Genomic DNA, 19,157 nt, shown 5'->3' with positions numbered 1-19,157 from the left:
AACTATCCAGCCTGCTGCATGCTACCAATGCTGCTAACAACTGCTAAAACCAAACAAGGGGACTAGTTTCATAGCAAGTTGTATGTTAATCCTACAGCTAGCAACTGCTAATATCAATGAAGGAAACTACCCAGCTTGCTGCATGCTAACAATGCGGATAGCGACTGCTAATATCAAACGAGGGATCTGGTATCCTGGTAGCGTCTTGCTAACAATGCTGCTAATAACTGCTAAAATCAAACAAGGGGACTAGTTTCATAGCTAGTTGCATGCTAATCCTACAGCTAGCAACTGCTAATATCAACCAAGGAAACTATCCAGCTTGCTACATGCTAACAATGCTGCTAATATCAAACGAGGGATTTAGTATCCAGGTAGCGTCATGCTAACAATGCTGCTAACAACTGCTAAAATCAAACAAGGGGACTAGTTTCATAGCTAGTTGCATGCTAATCCTACAGCTAGCAACTGTTAATATCAACCAAGGGAACTATCCAGCTTGCTGCATGCTAACAATGCAGCTAACGACTGCTAATATCAAACGAGGGATCTAGTTTCATAGCTAGTTGTATGCTAATCCTATAGCTAGCAATTGCTAATATCAACCAAGGAAACTATCCAGCTTGCTACATGCTAACAATGCTGCTAGCGACTGCTAAAATCAAATGAGGGATCTGGTATCCAGGTAGCGCCATGCTAACAATGCTACTAACAACTGCTAAAATCAAACAAGGGGACTAGTTTCATTGCTAGTTGTATGCTAATCCTGTAGCTAGCAACTGCTAATATCAAACTAGCATGCTAGCTGCATGCTAACCTAGCTTTTAGCAGTTGTTAAGAATCTAACCGCTAATGCTTCTGCTAGCGACTGTTAATATGGATTGATTGAGGAGAGACAGATAGACAGAAAGAGAGACAGACAGAGAGGGGAGAGACCAACTCAGTGTGTGTGTGTGTGTGTGAGTGAGAGAGAGACTTACATTTTCTCACACTGGGTTTGATCCACTTCTGTCCTGAATTCTCCGTCCTGAAACACACACACACAGAGAGAGAGGACAGAGTGTGATGATAGAGAAGTAATAAATAATAAACAGATCTGTTTACTGATGAGTTTTTGCTGGTCTTTGTCCAGATGGAGGAAGAAGGTCGTCCTAATGTCCCCTTTATTCTCAAAGAGCTTTTAGAGGAGACGCTGGAGCGGTTCAGAAAAGTAGAGGGACACATTAAAATGATCCTCCTGGGTGTGAAATAGAGACCTCCAGGCTGTGTGTGTGGAGGGTAGTTGTGTAGGTGCAGCCTGTAGGAAGGCGGTGTTGGACATCCAACCCCGCCCACATCTAACTCCGCCCCCTCCTTCCGTCAGACTCTACGCCCGGGTTCAGTATTAATTCTGTGTCTAAAACTGTGCCCTATTCTCTTTGTAGTTTGAGGTAATGTTCCAACATCATTCACTAAACTCCTAAATACACCTCACATTCCCCCCGTGAGACGAACATTTCAAAGGGAAGCTGAAGTTAACTGAAGAAGTACATCACCCTTGTGTCTGTAAATAAATAAAATTAGTTTATAATTCAGTTTAAAAACTCGTTGTTATATCGTTGTCTGTGTTTTTGCTCGATGCACAAATGTCATATAATATATAAATATATAGGAGTAGTGTCGTAGATAAATATCTTTACAGTGTGTGGTGTGGCACACGTTTTTTGTGATTGAACAGTCATCTGCTGTTTTTAGACCTGGTTCATCGTCCACTTATGTTCATCTTCTCATTATTTTCAGAGTCCATTCTTTTTTCTTATTAATTTTTAAATGATATTTTTCCTCTTACAGATAAGTAACTATTCTGTAAACAGAGGAATGAAGGCTTCTGTGAACACACATTTTAAATCATTCTTTTTTCTGCTGGTGATACACTTCGAGGTAAACATTTACTGAAATAATTCTAAAAAGTTGACGGCTTGAATTTGTGAAACAAAAGTAAATATTGACAGACATTTCATCACAAGTTCTGTACTTCACAGGTCCTGATTATCATCTGGACACAGCTCACCCTAGTGTTCCTGGAGACAGAAAATGACCACTTTCAGGTTTGATGTTAGCGCTTACAGGAACTGGTCAGTGTTCCTCATCACTTTCAGAGTTCTGCAGGTCATGGTTTTCTTTTTTTACCTGATGTTTTTACTCACTGCATGTTCTGAAAGTGTTAGCAAGGTTTGTACTGTCAGTGAAAGTAATGTTGGTGAATTAGATCACTTTTGTTTAATATTTATATCTTTGGCTGTTGTGTGTAGCGTCAGGGAATGGTGATGTGTGTGTCGTCCTGATGTTCAGTCCCAGTTCTGTGCTGTCTGTCTGGAGTGTCCTCCGTTATGATACAAAAGAGCTGAATGTTTTTGTCTTTCGCAGCACGACTGGATCCTGGCCTCTAGACGTTTATCAAAAACACGGTATGAGTTCAAACCCAATCAAGAGGTGTTTCATTCCTCACACAGTCATTGTGTATTAACCATTCTTTATAAGTGTCGTATCTGACAGAACATTCCAGTCCAGATGAAGGTTGATGACTGCTCTGTTCTCAAGCTGTTGGTAAGTTGTAAATAAACAGAAAACACACACGATTTTTATGTAATTCACACAGTATCTGCACTACTGTTGACACCGGGTCTGTTCATATTGGTACTGTCACTTAAGCTCCTCATCAGACCCAACTGTGACTTTTTCACTAGAACCGGTGTGAACTTGTTCACTTTATTTAGTTGTTATACGATTATCTTGCACTATTGTCTACTCTGCCCTGTACATCCAGTGTCCTACCTCCAAATCAGGTTATTGTCTTCAGTCAGTGTCCCATTGTCTCATGTGTGTCTCAGTGAGCTGCTGGTATCGTACGTCCTTCACTTGTCTTCTGTTTGTTGACTTTCATATATTTATACACTTAGTTTAGTTGAATTTAGTCTATTTTTTGTTAAAAGTTACTGCATCTTGGAGAGAAGAGTAACGTAATTTCAATCCTTTGTATGTGTCCTGTACATATTCAGAATTGACAATAAAACTCTCTTGACTCTTGACTTGATTTGTGTTAAACATAATCCAGTCTTTCACACACCTTCATCAAAAACACACAGCAGTCCGTGGTGATTACATTCAGGTTGTTTACTGTTATCAGCTGAATACGGTGTATGTTTCTGTTCACACTACACACGGCACTCAGATGGACATTTGATTTTTTACCAGAGTGATGACCAGTTTATGACTTTGTTAAGGTTATATCAGTGAGGCTTAGAAATGTATTCTAGTTGCGTTTAGAGAATGTCACCTGCAGGGTACACAGACATATCAGTCAAATTAAATGTCATGTACCTGTAGCTTACTCCTCAGACACACTGTACTCTATAAAATCTGAACAGCACTGTGTTTACACTAATGTCTTTAGGAAGAATTCAGCTTGTTGTGTCTGAAAGGTGAAGGAGAGTTACTGGACACCACCAGGCATTCACCAGGGAGTTGTGTGACTGTTCTTACAGCTGAACTGGGCTTTTCACTTTTCACTTTGCTTTCTGTGCTGTAGCCTTCACCATGAATAAAACTGGGGTTTGATTTAAAAATGTTGAATTGGAATGAAGATCATGTGGTTATTTTATAACGATCTGTTTTGTTTCACTAAAACTGTAAAAAACAATATCTACATGTTTCAGTGATGTCTTTCAGAGGTGCCCCTTAGTGTCCTGGAGGGCATACTATTAAATGAAGTCCTGGATGTGGACAGCGTATTTTAATGCTGTCACTCGTGTGTTGCCTCTTAGGACATCATTCCAGGACTGAGCACAATCTCAGTGGTGTGACAGTGAGTGTAAGGAGTGTTATGATATTTCAATACACTAAGACACAGAGCTGTACTCTAATAAATGATTCTCAGATTTGAAATGTAGAGGTGTAGTGATTGGAAACTCTACACTGTGGAAAACCAAGAGTTTTGTACCATGTGTTGACTGGAGTGCTGCATGAACTGCTGAAAGACATAAAATTGCAGAAAATATATGCGCCCTGTCTATGGTTTTGAGGATTATTCTTCAGACCAGTGGCTGCAAAAAAGTCAACACAAAAATGTGTCAAGAACTGAAAACGTATGTGCTGTGTATTTAACCCTTGGTTCGCCTCTCTGAAATCCTGGGTGTTCTTGGAGGGGTGGGGTTTCTTTTCATGTTAATTCTGTTTATTTTTTTGCTGTAAATACAAACAGGCTCAGAGAACTAAATGCATTCTGGGTACTTTTTTGTTTGAAGAGGTGAAACTAGTGATTTGGAAATATTCAGGCTTGAGGGGGTTTAAACAGTGTAAAACACACCAGAGCAGAGTGGAGACTTGAGAAAACAGAGCCAAAATAAGAGTGGAGAAATGAGAGGACTGACAAAAGCAGTAAACATGAGCAGAGAAGGAAGAGAACACATTTAATACAGAGCTTCTGTGTGTCTCAATTAAGGCAGCTGCATCACACAGTGTGTAATGTAATGCCTGTGAGAGCAGTGTGTGTGAGCTGTGTGTGGCTCATTAAAATGAAGAAGACTATGCCCACTTTAATCTGTCAATACTTCACTTGATCTAATGTTTAAAATGTTTGTATAAAAATGTAATAATATTTTTCTCGGTCTCTCTCCATACCTGAGTGTCTGTAGACTGCAGAGTGGATCAGAGAGCAGTTTCTCTCCAGACTCTTCAGGGTGATTGTAGGTCAGATCCAGTTCTCTCAGGTGGGAGGGGTTTGATTTCAGAGCTGAAGCCAGAGAAGAACAGCCTTTTTCTGTTATTAAACAACCAGATAATCTGTGGAAATTATGGAAAAATATAGAGAAGAATGTAGTTCGATATGATTCACAAAACACCGCTACAGGTAAGTCATCTTACAAAAGAAACTCTAAACATTAATTTTGTTGAAACTTACTCAAACACTTTAATATTAAAAATGATGTAACAACTTCACCCCACTCATTCTAGCATGTAAAATAATCTGATTCACATTTAACATATAGGTCCTTTAGCAAGAATGACCTCTGATTAATAATAACACAGTTACATTACATTAATCATTCATTCATTATCTGTAACTGCTTATCCAGTTCAGGGTTGCGGTGGGTCCAAAGCATACCTGGAATCATTGGGCGCAAGGCGGGAATACACCCTGGAGGGGGCGCCAGTCCTTCACAGGGCAACACAGACACACACACACACACATTCACTCACACACTCACACCTACGGACACTTTTGAGTCGCCAATCCACCTACCAACGTGTGGGGTTTTTTTTGGACTGTGGGAGGAAACCGGAGACCCACGCAGACACAGGGAGAACACACCACATTCCTCACAGACAGTCACCCGGAGGAAACCCACACAGACACAGGGAGAACACACCATACTCCTCACAGACAGTCACCCGGAGGAAACCCACGCAGAAACAGGGAGAACACACCACACTCCTCACAGACAGTCACCCGGAGGAAACCCACGCAGACACAGGGAGAACACACCAACTCCTCACAGACAGTCACCCAGAGGAAACCCACAAGGACACAGAGAGAACACACCACACTCCTCACAGACAGTCACCCGGAGAAAACCCACACAGACACAGGGAGAACACACCACACTCCTCACAGACAGTCACCCGGAGGAAACCCACGCAGACACAGGGAGAACACACCACACTCCTCACAGACAGTCACCCGGAGGAAACCCACACAGGGAGAACACACCACACTCCTCACAGACAGTCACTGAGAGGAAACCCATACAGACACAGGGAGAACACACCACACTCCTCACAGACAGTCATCCGGAGGAAACCCACACAGACACAGGGAGAACACACCACACTCCTCACAGACAGTCACCCGGAGGAAACCTACGCAGACACAGGGAGAACACACCACACTCCTCACAGACAGTCACCCGGAGGAAACCCACGCAGACACAGAGAGAACACACCACACTCCTCACTGACAGTCACCCGGAGGAAACCCACACAGGGAGAACACACCACACTCCTCACAGACAGTCACCGAGAGGAAACCCACACAGACACAGGGAGAACACACCAACTCCTTACAGACAGTCACCCGGAGTGGGAATCGAACCCACAACCTCCAGGTCCCTGGAGCTGTGTGACTGCGACACTACCTGCTGCGCCACCGTGCCGCCCCTACATTACATTAATCATATTTTAAAATTTTAAATTTCCTTTTGTTAAAATTAAATATAAACAAAATATATATAAAATATAAGATCCCTTTGCACAAAACAAAACTTCACGCACAAAAAGAAATTAAATTTAGATCCTAATAAAATAAACTCTTATATAAATTGGTCTCAGATTAAAACATGCTTTTGTCATTATAATAATAAGAGTTACTGCAGGATTGCTGGAATTATTATTAAATCTGGTAAATATCTAAGGCTAAAATCTGATATAAAGAACAGAGGAAGAGTTTAAGAGAACAGCTGTATCCAAATCAGTGGTGTGAAGAAGTTCAGTAACCAGTTTATGACAGACAGCTCCATTCACTGGAATATTAATCTCTTGATATTAAAGGTATATGCATTGAATATGGTATATGCATAAACACTGAATTAATGTTTACCTGAGAGTCTCCAGTTTACAGTGTGGACTCTTCAGTCCTTCAGAGATCTTCTCCACTCCTGAATCCTGCAGGTCATTTGTACTGAGGTCCAGTTCTTTCAGAAAGCAGGTCTCTGATTGTAGAGCTGAGCCCAGACTTTCACAAGAATTGTCCCCCAAATCACACAAAGCCAGTCTGAAACAGAGGAAATATTTTATAGGATTATTCTGAGTGAAGTAAGATGTTAAATGTAGTGAAGGAGGGATGGATTCAGGGTAATCCCTGTATAAAGAGTTTCAGTGTCAGAGTTTTATAAAATTCTGAGTTTTTAAACTAATAATCTGCACAGTGTTCAGAATCTGTGCAATTACTAAGGCATTTACAAATAATCCTTCAGAACAAATGCAAAGAATTAGCCTAATTTTGTCCAGGACTCACTGGTTTTTACATTAGAATAAGCCTGGGACTCTCAGGGGTAAATTTCACTTTGTTCTTTACAAAAAAATCTTACCCTAGAAAATTGAATAATTGTAATAATTTAGGTATTTTTTTCCTTATTCATTCAATATAATGTAATACAATGGTTTTTCATGAATTAAAAAAATTGTGGTTGTATGAGTGAATGCCCTAAAACCTAAAATCACACAGTTGTCTTGGAGAAATTTACAGAAACTTACAGTATGTTCACAGCTCACTGTTTAATAACTAAATGAATTCATACAAAGCTGACCTGAGGATCTCCAGTTTACAGTGTGAACTCTTCAGTGCATCACAGAGCTTCTCCACTCCTGAATCCTGCAGGCCATTGTGAGTGAGGTCCAGTTCTCTCAGGACACAGTGTTGTGATTGTAGAGCTGACAGGAGATATTCACATGACTTCACTGAGAGGTTACAGATGACTAACCTGAAAAACCATATGGGAGGGAATGTCAGAATCAAATCATTTGGACCGTACACTAATAAAAATTGTATGATATGTATCAAACCGAACTGATCTTGTGTGTAATCACCTGTAAACTAAATTTAATAAAACTGTAAAGTAATTAATTCATATGATCTCAAATATTTGAAATCTTTTTATTTGTAGTATTGATTTTGTGATTTTTTCAATAATAAAACTGAAGCTTTTAGACAGAAAATTCTGACCATACAATGAACCAAAAGTAATCCACAGCTTTATGCAGCCAGAGCTGATTCTGAATACAGTGTAACTACAGCACAAAAGCCAGACACCTTTAGTTAAAGTAATTTCTTTCTCATTATTGACATGAGATTAGACCCTATTCCTACAAGGAAATGTTACCAGAAATAACTGAACCTCTATCTATGATTGTAAACTCATCCTTCAGCCTTGGCCACATATCAAAAGCATTTTAATCAGCAGTGATTAAATTATTGATCAAGAAACCAAACCGTGATCCCTGCAAGCTGCCAAACCATAGACCTATTCCTTTGGAAGCTTGATTTATTTCAGGGTCAGGTTGGCAACAAGGTGAGTAAAGAAATGCAGCATCGTTGGCCCAAGCAAATTCCTCTAGCTCCTCCTGGGGTATCTCCATGTGTGATGAAGGAGCAGGCAAGAAGGCAGGATGTAAACGCATGTTTGTTTTATTTGATACAATTGACAAAGAGACAAAAACACATGACTAGAAAGAAGTGGTGCATCAAAACTAAAACCTAGACTGTGAGACAAGACTATACACTAACAACAAGAACCACCATTACAAACATAATGCAAGACCAACACAGGCCACAGAGAAATGTTACAAAATGGACAAGGCAGGAGAAGAACATAACACCAGGTATTCCCAGGTCATCCAGGGATATAATCCCTCTAACAAGCTCTGGTCTACCCTGGGTCCTCCTCACAGTTGACCATGACTGTTATATCTCCAGTGAGAAGCATCCAGATCAGCTGCCCTAACCACCTCAACTGGCCCCTCTCAACATGAAGGAGAAATGACAGTCCAAACAATCCTTCTTCTCGTCACTCATGAATGAGACCCTGAGATACCAGTGGTGGACAAAGTACCCAACCCATGTACCTGAGTAAAAGTACAGATACTCAAGGTAAAATATTACTCCAGTAAAAGTAAAAGTCCTCGTTGTAGATCTTCACTTGAGTAAAAGTACCAAAGTATTTACCTTCAAATGTACTTAAGTATTGAAAGTAAAAGTGCCATGACATATTATGGTTCTAATGTCTGTCCTATTATCATTTCAGTAATAAGACTCATGCTTAACACATTGTAGGTGAAAAGACTCTAGTCTCAATCTTGGTTCCACAGTCTTTTATTAGAATATCAGTAGTTAGTCTGACACCAAACACAGCAGAAATGGCCAAAGATTAAATACAGTGAATGATGTTATATCAACTATTACATACAGTCAAAATGCTGCCCTCCAAACCAACAGAGGTCACTGTCTCCTGAGTATTAAGCCCAATTTAAGCTTGTGTTGAACATATGCCATAGGCAGCGTAGCCTGATGTGCACCTCTTCAGAAATGTAAATCATCATGTCTAAGCAGACCACAACGACTGTGATTGGTCTGCAGTCGGACGAACATGGTTCAAGTTGCTCAAATCAAGATGTCCACAAATATTAACTGCTCTACACTACACCCCCTAAATAGTGCAATTATTTAGGGAAGGGGTGGTTTCCTACCCTCCTCCAAAAATGAGTGCATAGTGCAGTTTCTGCAGTGCTGAGCCCAGAGTACCAATAACATAGGTCCTATTCTCCCTGTTGTAGGTCAGTGAAGCATCACAATGATTTTGACACTGTAATTTTAAGGTAAAAATATTACATAGTGTTCCTTTAAGTTCTCTGTTTTGTCTACATAGTTGTAGAGTATAGTTTGAGCGATTTCTGCAATTATGAAACACCTGTTTTTTTTAAACAGGCTATGGTTTTGTTTCCCTGACTTATATATCCCTGACTTATACCTGACCAATATATCTCAAGGCACGTGATCATATGTCTTCTCCAGATCCACCAAATACATGTCTAGTGGAGTAGCAAACTCCCATACGCCTCAGTTATCTTTGAGGGGGTAAAGAGCTGGTGCACAGTTCAACAGAGATTTAACTCAAAGACTGATACTCCTTTCCAGTTCCACGGTATAGACTTTCTCACACAGGCTAAGCATGATGCCTCAGTAATTGGCATATATTCTCCATTCAACTTTTTATAAAAATGATGTCCACCTTCCCTGTTTCCAATCCAGAGGCACTATTCCTCAGGTCAATGCAATATTACAAATGAATATCAGCCATGACATCCCTGGTATCCAGGGACTCCAGCAAATTCCATGCAAATCTCACTCCAGGGCCTTGCTACTTCCTACACAGCTCTTTATTTGTTTTTCTCTGGTGTCTAGAGGAACATAGGTCTTGGGTCCTCGGTAGAGTTCCTCCTGCCACTGCTGCCTCAGCAGCATTCACTTGTAGTTTGGATCAGGAATTCTGTAAATCTGCTTTGTGACTAAAACAGTTGTAAAAAGTGGTCTATAAATAAAACTGTACTGAAAAATATAATTGTATTATGTTGCACCATTTAAGGTAAAATGGAACAAACATTGCCTAAAATCAGCATAGCGACACGTTAGCAACCACCTGGAATACCACAGCAATGGCCCAGAAACATCTTACCAACCAACTTGGTTACCATAACAAACACCTAGAAACAACTCTCCAACAAATGAGGAACATCACTGCAACCAACAGCAGGAGTTAGAAGCAACCAAGCAACCAACTGTGAAAGATATGCTGCCCAGTGAAAACGTGTCTCCATTTTTGTGGATATTTAGTTTACTACATCAGTTGAACACAGGAGCTGTCCTTCACATTGTGTCACTGTCATGATATGGACAAAGAGAAATGCTCCAGAATTACTTGAAATTAAATCTTTTTACACTGACTTCCATAATTTTTTTTCTCCTATAAATTTACTGTTCTGCACATTGCACATGAAAAACAAACTAACACACACATGTTTTACTTTGGACAATATTACACTTGATATTTTTCTTTTTTACTTTATGCTTATAGTGGGTGGCGCAGCAGGTAGGTGTCGCAGTCACACAGCTCCAGGGGCCTGGAGGTTGTGGGTTCGATTCCCGCTCCGGGTGACTGTCTGTGAGGAGTGTGGTGTGTTCTCCCTGTGTCTGCGTGGGTTTCCTCCGGGTGACTGTCTGTGAGGAGTGTGGTGTGTTCTCCTTGTGTCTGCGTGGGTTTTCTCCGGGTGACTGTCTGTGAGGAGTGTGGTGTGTTCTCCCAGTGTCCGCGTGGGTTTCCTCCGGGTGACTGTCTATGAGGAGTGTGGTGTGTTCTCCCTGTGTCTGCGTGGGTTTCCTCCGGGTGCTCCGGTTTCCTCCCACAGTCCAAAAACACACGTAGGTAGGTGGATTGGCGACTCAAAAGTGTCCGTGTGTGTGAGTGAATGTGTGTGTGCGTCTGGGTTGCCCTGACTGGCGCCCCCTCCAGGGTGTTTTCCCGCCTTGCGCCCAATGATTCCAGGTAGGCTCTGGACCCACCGCGACCCTGAACTGGATAAGGGTTACTGATAATGAATGAATGAACTTTATGCTTATATTCATTTCAGTTCTTTGAAAATTAAAAATAATGCAATTATGCATATATTTAGGGTAAAATGGAAGAAGTAGTGCCTAAAATCAGCAGAGCAATACCTGAGCAACCACCTGGAATACCATAGCAATGGCCTAGAAACATCTTAGCAACTAACTTAATTACCATAACAACCACTTCGCGAGGAACATTGGTGCAACCAACAGCAATTAAAAGCAACCTAGCAACTGTGAAATATATTGTTGTTGTCCAAAGAAAATCATATCTCCATTATTGACCAGTATTTCTTTACTACATCATTTGAACACAACAACTGTCCTTCACACTGTGTAAACATTTAATGATGAATGGACGAAGAGGAATGATCCAAAATATTTTTACACTGACTTCCATTGAAAGTTAAGGTTTTTTTCTTCCTTCTTCCATGAAGTTACTGAGATACATCTATTTCTTTGCACAGTGACAATATTACACTATATATGTATTTTTTTACTTTTTTTTTAAATCCATTTCAGCTCTTTGCAATCACTGTATTACCTTCAGGAAATGCAAATCTCATTCTCTTTGCTATTTTAGAGTGAGACATTATTTACAGTGAGACACAGTCACTCTTCAAAAACAAAGTTGGTTTCAATTCATTCAAACTGGATTTACTCAGTCATTTTATAGAGTTCATATAGGATTTATGTAGAAGAATTATATGTCTTTGCACTCAATAATAAATTCACAGAGTATTTACCTGAGTTTCTCCAGTTTACAGTGAGGATTCTTCAGTCCTTCAGAGATCTTCTCCACTCCTGCATCCCTCAGGTCATTTTTACTGAGATCCATTTCTCTCAGAGAGCAGGTTTCTGTTTCTAAAACTGACCTCACTGTTACACACGACTGATAGCCAAGTTTACACACAGGAAGTCTGCAAACGGAAATGAAATTCAACATATCTTACAAACCCCTCATTGGTGAGAGGCTTAATTATTATATACAAGAGCATCATATTTCTGTAATGCTGCTATAAACACCATAAAATAAATTTTAACACTGACCTGAGAGTCTCCAGTTTACAGTGTGGACTCTTCAGTCCTTCAGAGATCTTCTCCACTCCTGAATCCCTCAGGTCATTGTTACTGAGGTCCAGTTCTTTCAGAGAGCAGTTTTCTGATTGTAGAGCTGCAGTTAAAGTAGTGATAGACTGTTCAGAGAGATTACAGCCTGCAAATCTACAAGAGAGAGGAAAGAGTGATTAAAACTGACACAGACAGGACACAGAATTTCTGATTCAGGTTCAGTTTATTCTCAGCATTCTCTCATTCTTTCTCTGAGTACCACTCCTTACAGCTGTTTTCACATACTGTAAACCCACAGACAAATGTGAACAGAACAAATCTTCTCAGCTGCATTGTGTACAACACAGAAACATTAGATTCCTCTGGGTTCTTGTTTTGACTCTTTTCTATTGTTTATATTTCAACACTAATACTGGAAAAGGAGAACACTGTGTTATACAATAACGGACATGTCTTTAGTGTTATGGTTTTACTGACCATACATGAACATTTAGAAACGGGCAAAACAAAAATGACTTGCTGAGAAGAGTCCTATGTGAATAGCTGTGTACATTTCACCATATTTAATAATCAGACCATTTCTGAATCATGGCCTGGAATACGTGTACACAAGGATGTAGGAGTGAGTTTGATATTTGGGGGGGGGTGTATTTAGTCAAAGCCCACCGAAAACACAAAATATTAGCTGTAGATGAGATGAGGCAGTAAAGTGTTGCATTTATAATGACGTGGAACAGCATTTGATTAACATTAACGTTAGAGAGTGAGGCTGTGTCCCAAACACCACACTATGGGACTTTACATACTACACTACAGAGAGCACTGATAAGGGTGGTATATCTATATATTTTATACTATTCAGAGCAGCAGTGTGCAGTTTGGGACATGGCCAGAGACTAACGTTAACCTGCTGCATGTTTAGAATTCTTTCTCACGATCTGAACACAGCTGATATTAACGTTCACTAACTCTCAGATCCTCCTCTGTTTCCCTAACAGTTAAATACAAGCCGCTCTCATAACTGTAATTATCCCTCATTGTTATCTGTTGTGCTCTTGTTACTGACCTCAAGCCCAGAGCTGGTCAACACTAACTTTATAAACCAGACTCTGATGGTGAAGCAGCGGCCAGTGAAGCTAATGATTGAAGCAACTTTACATCTGAACAGGCGCCTTAACGAAGGCTGAAAGAAGACACACCCTGTGTGCGACTCGCTGCCAAAACAGTGTACACAAACACTAAATCTAATTCAGGGTCACAGTGGGTCCTGAGTTTACCAAGAATTACTGGGTGCAAGGATCACACCCTTGAGACAGCGAGGGTACCAGTCCATCACCCAGTCACTCTCACACACTCACACCTGTGGACCGTTTCACTGCTGTCCCTAGTGTTTTGGACATTATCAGCAGGTGCTTTCTTCCCTCCATTTGCAACCCTTCTAAAAGACTTGTTTTATATGCAGTGAGGAACGTATTTTGGGAGAAGAACCCAACTAAAATCTGATGTAACTAATTCCCCAGCTGTGAAAGTCGAAGCATCCTCAGCCACTGGATCCATCCTCCTCAGAGTGTGTGGAGTACAAACAGATAAGTGTCCACTTCTCAGCTGATCTCCAGCTGCTGTAACTTTAAATATTGTCCTGAAGTTCTCATCTTCAGCTGTTATTTATTCCCTGCCTTTGTTCTTGTTTAATTCTAATTGTTCTCTTAGTCTTGTGTTTGTTCAGAGAGGTTCATTACCAACAGGTCTGCATTGTCTCATTGTCTCATGGAGAGCACAGTGGACGCAGGTGAAGCAGGAGACACTAAAGCAGCTATAACCTGAAAAATGTGATTTTGTTGTCATTGTACAACACACTACAAATACTTCCTCCATGGCAGTAAACACACACCTGGAGCCGCGAGCAGCCAGCCCTAGAGCCCAGAGAGGAGTTGGGGTTACGTGTCTTACTTAAGGGCATATCAGCCATGGATGTTGAGGGAGGAGAGAGAGCTGACCGTCCTCCTCAGATTCCAGTCTGTCAGAGGGATCATATCAGCAACATTCCAGTCCCAAACCCACTTCTCTAACCATTAGGACACGACTGTGTTCTAGTGGTTATCTTCATCAGCAGTGTGTTTTTGGGGGAAAGGTGAGGAGCTGAAAAGGAACACTGTCATCTCCAGAGGGGAACGTTTGATGTTTTTACAGAAGTCAGAGTGGTAAAGACTGTTTCTCTTGTATTGAACATTGCTGTGTTGTTCCCCGATGCAGTCCTGAATAATTAAGCAGTAAAGTGACAAAGTTCCTTCATGAAGTCAATAAAATATCACACTGTGTGATAAGGTGAGAACAGAGAGCTCTGTAACCTGTTCACAGTGGATGCAGTGTGTTTATAGAGTGTACTATTCTTTCATTGGTCTGTACCTCAATTAGTGAATGATGTGTAGGTAACACTCACGGAGCTGTTCTGCAGTTAAAGATCACTGGGATGAGTCTTTGATAACCCTCTTCTGATGTGCTGTATTTCTTCAGGTTCAGCTCCTTCCTCACTTTCTCTGAATGGAGACGGAAGTAGGCTATGGCTGAGCACTCTGCAGGAGACAGCTGCTTTTTAGAGCGTCTGTCTGGAGTTAGAGAGAGACAGGGAAAGACACTGCTGTCAGTGACTGTAACTTTCTGAATAAACTACTCTCTCTGAAAGGAAGAAAACAGTTCTGAAGGCAGCGCTGCCTCTGAGGCACAGTAAAGGTAATCACTCAGAGAATAACCAATTAAAACAAACAATAGGTGGAGCTTTGTTTTCCTCCATGCTTCATATGTGATGAACTGAACGAAAGTTTGATTTAGTAAATTCTATATTTACATTATATATTTTCTCAGAAAACTACCTGAACCTATATCTGATCTGAAAAGTCCTGCTTTAACAGTTTATTCCGCAATATTTGAAATTCTCCACCCAATACCTGCCCTATCATGTTAATCCCCACTTTGTCTCTGGCAACAAATGACATTTATTCTGTCTCAAAATCAGCGCTCCCTTCACAAATATTCTAAGCAGCAATTTAGCACATTAGCATTTCTCAGTAAAACTCAGTGCTCAGTGTGTGTGTGTGTGTGTGTGTGTGTGTTTCACAAGGCCTGTGACAGTAAAAATTTGCAGTGTGTAAAATCAATCTCTTTTTTTAGATATGTCCTTTACAGGATGTATTTTCTGAATGTACTCCATTAAAGTGCAAACACAGGCTGTAAAGCAGCAGGACAATCACACAGTTTGACACAGGGGTCCAGTTCTACACATCAGGAGTTTTAATTACTGTGTCTGATCAGTTTGTGTGTGTGTGTGTGTGTGTGTGTGTCTGCTCCCAGCCCCTAATTTGCAGCTTGTGCTCTTTCTTCAGGCGATGGACCTGCCCCCTGCCCGGCATGTCTACCATACCTTAGTCAACTTTCTACCTCTGCCACCAAGCTTGAGCTCCTCAGCACCATTCAGATTCTGTCTCTTCAGGGTTCGTTCCCATGTGATGAGCTGCCTTCTCTCTGTCTCACTATTCCTGTGGTGCTGACCATCAGTTCCCCTTTTGGGATCCCTCTAGATCACCCTTCCATTCTCGCTTCCTCTTTTAGTTTCCCTCTATGCCACTGGAATGGCACCATCACGACATACCTGCCAACTAAGTACATCTCAGTTATTTAATGCTGCCTCTCTGTAGTTTTGGACGACTTTCCCCTTTCTCGCTGCAGCACTTTGAGGACTCGAATTACCAGTCGTACCATCCTTCCCCACTAATACTTCTGTCCTTATCATAATCATTAAAGGACGTTCAATGTACTCAACCTAATGCTATTCATCTTCCGTCTCACACAGTGCTCAGTCATGCACCAGTTTATTAAATGTAGTTCATTCATGGACTCACTAACCCCCGTTTTCCCTCACCTACTCACGATCTGGGACAGCAACCAAACCCTTGACCAAACTACCTCCAAACCTGACCTTTCTGTAGCAATTAATGACGAGCATGATTGTAATATCTTGGGTTTTGGCTTCATACACATTCCAAATCCACCCTGAACTCCTTCCCAAAATCATTTCACCTACCTGTCTCAGCCTTTACAGGCGTGGTCTGTACTAGAAAATAAAGTAATAGACTTTTCACTGCAGCTGCTTCAGCAACACAGCATTATAAACAGAAACAGCTGGATCTGATTCAGTGAAGAGACCGACAGGTAGAACACAGTCATGGAACAGAAGGTAGAAACAGCTTCATGTAAACAGTAACACTGCTGTGAATGGTGGGAACGTCAAATAAAAAGAATTATTTAAAAACATTTAAATGTATTTAAGGAAGCATGAGACTGAATTACCTTTGAAGAGCCACACTGTAACTGCAGCCAATGTAACAACAGAAAGTGAAATACAGATGAACACAATCTTCCAGGAATGAAAACCTCTTCCTGAAACACACACAGAAACAGAAACAACAACAATAAAAACAGTAGCCTGCTGTGGACATAAGAAGGGAATCAGAGTTGAAATCTGATTATAGTTTGTTAGATGAGAAATATGATTGTTATAAAAATATAAGCATTTGATGAAGAGAGTTTAAAGTGGTGTCCTTCTGCTGAAAGTGTGGTTTATTTTCATCATGAATTATCACACAATTAAGAGCTAGAAACAAGCTTATAAAGCAGATATGACAGAAATAGCCTCGTCTGATTGATCCACACAGTTCAATTCAGACTCTGAGCTCCACTAACTACATCCAGCTGTGATCTGATCCAGAACTCAAGATTCAGGAATGATGAAAACGAGAAAAAAACGTATCCACATCAAACACAGGGAATTACTGACAGACCCTCACAGCTCTACACACTCACAGAGAGCTCCACAGTCAGACACACACACACACACTAATACATGTCGTGGAGTTTGTGGAGTGTTTATTTTTTTTTCTTTCATTTGAATGAACTGCATTTTCTTTACCAATAATTAACGAGATATAGCCGAATTTAAACATTTTACCAAAATTTACCTCATTGTTTTTTTTTTTATCATATTTTAAATTCAGTAAATAATCTATTACTGTGCTGTTCACTAAACACTGGACACAGCTCTGAGTTCTACATTCTCAGATCACAGTGGGTTATAGGAATTATGACCAATGAGGAATACAGTGTTTAAAAATAAACATCTGATAATTAAATAAACTGTGAGGCTCTTACCTTTGACTTCAATGCGAACAGATGTGTCCACATGCCACAAACCCAACTGAACAAAACACTGATAAACTCCCTCATCAGACGCTCGCACTGAGGAGAGTTTCAGTGATGTGTTTCCATTCCTAAGTTCTTCTTTAAACAGAGCTGTCCTCCCTCTGTACGACTCCATCTGCCCATCATTCCAGTCTCTAAGATCTTCATACAGATGAACTAGAGTGTCAGACTGAGCCAGGCCCACTCTGGACCACTTCACTGTCATGTCCTCAGCACTGTCTCTGGGTTCGAGAGAACAGGGCAGAACCAGATCTTCACCAGCTTCAGCAACAAGAGCAGTATCTGCCCCAACTACCGTAAAAAGCCCTGGAAAAGGAAATAAAGCAATGAACAAAAAAACCCGTGTTTCTCTTCTTCTGTTTCCTGCAGCGTTTCCCTTACACAGTGCTGTTTCTCCTGCCCCTCCTCACTGTAACACCCTCTCACTCTTCACTGAGCAGAGCTAAAGCAGAACTAAACTATTTTTTCACACACACATTATTAAACATTAATGATTCAGGAGAAATAAATCACCCTGCTATGATCCACACTGCACCTGGAACTCATTCTCAACAACAGTTCACTCTCACTGTGTTTGGATTCATTTAACAACCAATATCAAATAATTTAGGTAAAAAAAATAAGTTAAAATTATTACTATTTAATGTTATGTAGATTTAAGATAATTTACTGATGCCAAGAGAAATTGCTGTGTCACAGAACTGTACATAGTGCACAAGTCATATTAGTCACAATGAAAAGGACGGAGTTAAAGACCATTTTGGAGTGGACGTCACTGACAGCTTCATACGACGGAGTTTTAGGGCCACAGCGTTAAAAAAACGAGATTCCGAGATTAAAGTCAGAATTCCGAGAAAAAACTCGGAATAATTCGCTGTGTGTAATGGAGCAGACACAGTGTAACTGTGGAACGCAACGTGTTGCTTAAGTCCTGCTATGGTATAGATTTCAGGAATAAACACTCTTCTCTTCCACATCAGGGCCACAGTGTGATTAGTGTTTAAACCCTGAATCAGTGCACGAACCCATGGCATGTAGTTTCACGATACAATTAATGATCACGAAAATGATGGATACAGAACGAGTAGAACTCCGGCGCCCACGAGGCTCCATCGTGTTACGGCTCGGACTCGTACAAAAAACTAAAGCCTTATGCATGAATTATTTATTAAACTCATTCACAGACATGACGCAGCCCCTGACTGAGATGAATAAAGGCTTTAGTTTTTTGTACGAGTCCGATCACGCATCAACAGATGAGCTATAGTCTCTAACTGTGCACCAGAAAAGTGGAGTTAAAAAGGGGATTCTGATATACATTGTTGGGAATGTATACAGTGTCAAAACAGTACTGACAGAGTTCTTAATGTGTTTTGCATCAATATATTTATTTTTCAGACATCTTTGCTTTACTGGAAGAACAGACTGACACATCTTTAAGGTCTGTTGCACTATAATTTTTTTTTTTACGTTATTAGTAGTAATTGGATCAGACAACAGAATGTGCTCTGCAACCCAAGAGAAGTTAGGTAATAATAGTCTTTGTATTTTCTCTAAAGCCTCATGCTGACACCATTGGTCTGTCACAAAACCCAGTGAACTGTCTAACTACAGAGCATTTTACGTCACAACGAGCCTG

General features: G+C 40.6%; 1 protein-coding gene across 10 annotated transcripts in view; it reads right to left on the bottom strand.

Annotated features, from left to right (window-relative positions):
* Window positions 1–19,157, bottom strand: part of LOC136699108 (uncharacterized) — a 92,083-nt gene that overhangs the window by 10,373 nt on the left and 62,553 nt on the right. For all 10 annotated transcript variants that reach the window (XM_066673559.1, XM_066673560.1, XM_066673561.1 and 7 more), the window contains 9 exons: window positions 17,468–17,824; window positions 16,610–16,699; window positions 14,706–14,871; window positions 12,245–12,418; window positions 11,941–12,114; window positions 7,344–7,517; window positions 6,635–6,808; window positions 4,660–4,821; window positions 981–1,027 (listed from right to left, as the gene is read on the bottom strand). In XM_066673559.1, coding sequence (XP_066529656.1) covers window positions 981–1,027; window positions 4,660–4,821; window positions 6,635–6,808; window positions 7,344–7,517; window positions 11,941–12,114; window positions 12,245–12,418; window positions 14,706–14,871; window positions 16,610–16,699; window positions 17,468–17,824 — 1,518 coding nt within the window. The remainder of the gene's footprint in view (window positions 1–980; window positions 1,028–4,659; window positions 4,822–6,634; window positions 6,809–7,343; window positions 7,518–11,940; window positions 12,115–12,244; window positions 12,419–14,705; window positions 14,872–16,609; window positions 16,700–17,467; window positions 17,825–19,157) is intronic.

The sequence above is a fragment of the Hoplias malabaricus genome, chromosome 6 (assembly GCF_029633855.1).
Source record: "Hoplias malabaricus isolate fHopMal1 chromosome 6, fHopMal1.hap1, whole genome shotgun sequence".
In the NCBI taxonomy this organism is placed as follows: domain Eukaryota; kingdom Metazoa; phylum Chordata; class Actinopteri; order Characiformes; family Erythrinidae; genus Hoplias; species Hoplias malabaricus.
Note: the sequence above shows the minus strand (reverse complement) of the source record. Positions and strands in the feature narration are given on the sequence as shown.